We start from the raw sequence: 4,978 nt of genomic DNA on the forward strand, positions 1-4,978 counted from the left end.
CGGTAGAGTGCCGTGGTGTTACAGCCCATAGCAACCTCCAGCTCTTGGGCTTAGGCAATTCTCTTGCCTCAGCCTCCCTAGTAGCTGGGACCACCGGCGACCAGCACAACACCCGCTATTGAGAAGCACTGTTTCCTCCCGGTTTCAAACTGGGACCTTTCACGTGTGAGGCGAACATGATAACCTCTACACTATGAAAACTAGATATCAACTTTAGAATTCTTTATCATTGAAAATATTTTTTTCAAGAATGAAGGTGTAATAAATACATTCGCCTCAAACAAAAAGTGATAGAATATGCCGGTTCCCACAGCATGTATTTCAGCCAGAAGTAATGCAATCTTAGATGGAATTTCTCAGATGATAATAAGAAAAAAAAGAGCAATATAAGCGGTAAAGATATGGGCAAAATGAAACAAACCATTGAGTGTATAAAACAACTTTCATGATGCCTAATGTATGGTAGTGTTGAAGGAGCTTGTAGAGGTCATTGTGTTGTTTGGGAGAAGGTGGCTATATTGGTGAACTCTGGATTTAATCAGGTAAAATTTGCCCCTAACCTTTCTAGGATCACTGCTAAATGAATAGAAACCAGATATATAACTTCCAAACTAGAAGATGGGGAGTAGAAGCATAAAAAAGTAGGAGCATAAAAAATACTCAAGCAATCCTGAAGAAGGCAAAGAGAAAGAAAAAAAAACACATCAGGAGAAACAGATGGGAAGCATAAATCAGATCTGAGAATTAAATTTAAATTTGTCCACAATTTTAATACATGTGAACGGCCTAAAAATTTGGTCTATTGTAAGAGCCAAAGGTAACTGCAGTAGGTTAAAAATCAAAATTCAAACTTTTAAAATACATTTAAATTAGTTGAGCCCAAGAGTTTGAGGTTGCCATGAGCTAAAATACCAGAGCACTCTACCCTGGACACAGAGTGAGACTCTGTTATAAACAAACAAACAAACACTGAACTAAGTGGATTATTTGATAATGATTTAGAAAGTTTGAATGTAAAAGGGGAGGAAGAGATCACTAATACAGGTAAATACCACTCAGAGGAAAACTGTTTGGAAACTAAAGCAAAAACTTTATTAGAGATACAGAAAGGGTTCAATTTACCAGGTGTGTACAATAATTATGAACTGGTATATTATTACACAGTCAGAAACGATATAAATCAAAGGTTGACAGAACTGTCTAAGCTGAAGTAGACAAATCTACCAACATATTTTAACTTACCTCTCTCATTAATTAGCTATGTCAAGTAGATACAACTTCAGTAATAGAAAATGTTAATAACATAAGCATCATACTTGATCAAGGACATATATTACAATACTGTACCCAAGAGTCACAGAATATATATATTCCTTACAAACCCATGCAAAATATTTAAAATAAGTCTCAAAACATTTGAAAAGGGGGCAGCGCCTGTGGCTCAAAGGAGTAGGGCGCCAGCCACATATGCCAGAGGTGGTGGGTTTAAACCCAGCCCCGCCCCAAAACTGCAAAATAAAATAAAATAAAAGAGGTGAAGGCTATGTTGTTTAGTAGGATGTAAGCACTCCAATTTGTACAAATAATCAACACACTTAATCCCATAATGGCATAAATGTATTTATGATCTATGTACAAATGACTTAATAAAAAAAACATTTGAAAAGGTTAATAGCTTATAGATCATGTTCTTTGACCACTACCATCCTGGAAAATGTTACTATCACTTGGCAGAAAGGAACTATCATTGCTGAACTATGATCTTAATATGATCTTGGGAAGATCAAAGACTAATGTGAAGGTCTGCCTTTCATACACCTCTATCAGTCATATGGAAAGTTCTATATGAAATGAGTGTTACTAAAATTATGCCACTGGTTTTAGTAAACATATTACCAAGATAAGTATATACTAAATCCCTTTCTCAGTATTTTTGATGCGTATAAATTGTGTCCATCTGTATTTCTATTCCTTTTACCTCAGTAATACCAGAATAGATAAATCTCTTTATTATGGTCAGCCTAAAAGCTGATTTAAAAAGATTTGCTTGTTATTTACCTAAAGGGAAGAAAAAATCATTTTATAAAAAAGATAATTGTGGGCAGCGCCTATGGCTCAAAGGAGTAGGGCGCTGACCCCATATGCCAGAGGTGGTGGGTTCAAACCCAGCCCTGGCCAAATACTGCAAAAAAAAAAAAAGATACTTGCACTCGAATGTTTATAGTAGTGCAATTCACAATGCAAAGATATGGAAACAACCCAACGGCCCATCAATACAGGAGAGGATTAATAAAAAGTGATATATATATGTGTGTGTGTGTATGTGTGTATTTATATATATCATGGAGTACTACTCAGCCATAACAAAAAAATAGTGATCTAGTATCATTTGTAACAACCTAGATGGTACCATTCATTCTTCTAAGTGAACTATCACAAGAATGGAAAAACAAAATATCTGGCCTGGTGCAGTGACTTGTGTCTATAATCTTAGCACTCTGGGAGGCCAAGGAGGGAGGATTGTTTGAGCTCAGGAGTTTGAGACCAGCCTGTGCGAGAGCAAGATCCTGTCTCCAAGTAGAAAAAATTAGCCAGGCATTGTGATGGGCAACTGTAGTCCCAACTACTTAGGACACTGAGGCAAGGATTATCACTTGAACTCAGGCCCTTTTGTGTTGCTATGAACTAGGCTGATGCTAGGGCACTCTAGCCTGGGCAACAGAGTGATACTCTATCTCAAGGAAAAGAAAAACAAATACCACATGTACTCATTACTAAATTGGAGATAGATGATTAAATTTATGTGCACATATGGAATTAAAACTCAATGGAAATCAAGTAGGTGGGAGGGCAGAAGAGGGGTGGATTCCCACCTAATGTGTATAATGCCCACTTTCTGGGTGAGGGCCACACTTAAAACTTTAACTTAAAGCGTACAAAGGTAAATTATGTAACCCTGTAATGTTCTGAATTAATATAAAGATTTGCTGTAGGGTATACACGTGTCGTACTTTCCCTCTAGATACTTAATGTAAATTCAATAAATAACAACTTTATATTAGGCAGGGGTATGATTTTCAGTTAAAAAACCCCCCAACAATGGATAGAGAAAACAAGTATATGACTATTTCATTACTCTTTCCTCACCTCAACCCAAAAACTACTGACGTAGGAACCTGAAGTAGGGTTTTTTCCTTTGGAGAAGAATTAAGTATAATGAAAGGAGAAGTTTGAGCAATTCAGTAACACTTGGAGGAGAAGTGGTTTTTAGTTGACAGATAACTTTTCAAGGCTTTGGAGTATGGTAACTTCTTAGATAAAAATCTTAAATTGGGGAAAATACCTTTACGTGGTGCAGTTTACCTAATTGTGAAACTGAAATTCACAGAATCATTTCTATAAAGATAACACAAGTTTGTAGCATTTTTTAAAACCAGAACATCGTACAACTCATGTGATTTGTAAGTAATCATTCCCATTTTACAAATGCAGGAACTGAGAAACTGAAGTTAAGTGTCTCACCCCGAATCAAGCTATGACAACTCATTGTGCTAAAATTTATGTATTTTTTGTTTCACAGTTATGGCCTGTCCTCATTCTTGACCCATGGCTATACAATATATGCATGTTGAAGACCAAACAATGCACATTTTTGGCAAGAAAGTTTAAGGTAGTTGAAATCGAGTTTAACTTCAGGTTCTCCCAGTCTCTGTTCTTTAGTTAATTCCTGAGACCCCTTTTCTCACTCTGTCTCATGACTCACAGTACATTCATACCACATTTAGTTTCCTCTCCTCACCTTACCTTCTGCATGAATAAATTCTGAAGCCACCCTATTTGGATGAAGAACCCTGGGGCCACATGTCAGGCAAGGGTGGCTATGTAGTTGGGAGAAGGCCGCCTACAGATCTCTGTGGAAACAGCCCAGCCACAGACAATCTTTCGAATGTCCAGCATTCAGTCTTTTTCTACATCTCTTCTCAGTAAATCCTAAGTATGAGTCAGCAGAGCAGAGGGAGAGGAAGTTAACAAGTAGAAGTAAATGATCAGCATCAGACAGATGTTGTCTGATTTCCAGCTTCGCCTACCCACTGCCTCCTTCATCTATGAAATGCTGATGGAAGTTATCTATTGCACAGCTATAGCAAGTGCCAAGTGAGACAATGCACAGAACCTGCTTAACACGTGCTTTTAGCGCCCTGTCAATCAGCCCCTCCCACCCTCTGAACTCCACTAGACTGTCAGCCTGAGGCCTGCGGCGGCTTCAATGTGTCCAAAAGTTAGTGCCTGGTTATGCCGCAGTCTATGGTATAGGAATGTCTGTCTCCCACATGTGCAGGGAAGTGGAGCACGATCATCTGGCTCTCGACAGGGCTATTTAGCAGGTGCACACGTCTGAACATTCTTGAATCAGGAGGAGGTAGCTCTGGAATTCAGAGAGTTGTAACCAGGCCACAGCTGGCGTGAGGAGGAGCCGGGAGCATCAACTTGAGCCCTGAATTTACAGTCTGAAATGAAAAGAACCCAATTCCGTGTGCAGGTGATGTGGAGAACGCTGGGAGCAGAGGTACTTTTTCAGGTACTTCACTGTTTGGGGGTGGGGAGGTGTGTGGCCTTGAGGCCCTGGAGCTTGGACAGGACACAGAAAGGAAGCCGGCCGGTCCCGCGCTGAGGACACGGGCACCTTGGCTTTCTGGCTCGGTTGCAAAGCGGTACGCGGGCCATCCCGGCGGCATCCGTGCGACGCCCCGACCCCTGGCAGCCCCCGGCGCGAGGACCGCGCCCACCCCCGCCCCGCCTCCTCAGGCTCGGCCCGCGGGCCGCGCGGCCCAGGTGCAGCCGCCGGCGCGTCCCCGCGCCCCTTCCCCCTCCCGGCGACTTCCTGGTTTGCAGAAGGTGCAGGAGCCGCTGCGGGCGGCCCCGCTCGCCGGAACTGGGAGGCCCCAGCTTGGGTGTCGGCGGGGGCGGCGGCCGGCGG

At 41.5% G+C, this 4,978-nt stretch overlaps 1 protein-coding gene across 1 annotated transcript in view; it reads left to right on the forward strand.

Moving 5' to 3' along the window:
* Positions 1–4,978, forward strand: part of DENND1B (DENN domain containing 1B) — a 249,432-nt gene that overhangs the window by 1,172 nt on the left and 243,282 nt on the right. Inside the window, exon 2 of the mRNA XM_023514559.1 lies at positions 4,541–4,952. Coding sequence (XP_023370327.1) covers positions 4,541–4,952 — 412 coding nt within the window. The remainder of the gene's footprint in view (positions 1–4,540; positions 4,953–4,978) is intronic.

The sequence above is a fragment of the Otolemur garnettii genome, unplaced genomic scaffold (genome assembly GCF_000181295.1).
Source record: "Otolemur garnettii isolate 467f Iridium unplaced genomic scaffold, OtoGar3 scaffold00055, whole genome shotgun sequence".
In the NCBI taxonomy this organism is placed as follows: Eukaryota; Metazoa; Chordata; class Mammalia; order Primates; family Galagidae; genus Otolemur; species Otolemur garnettii.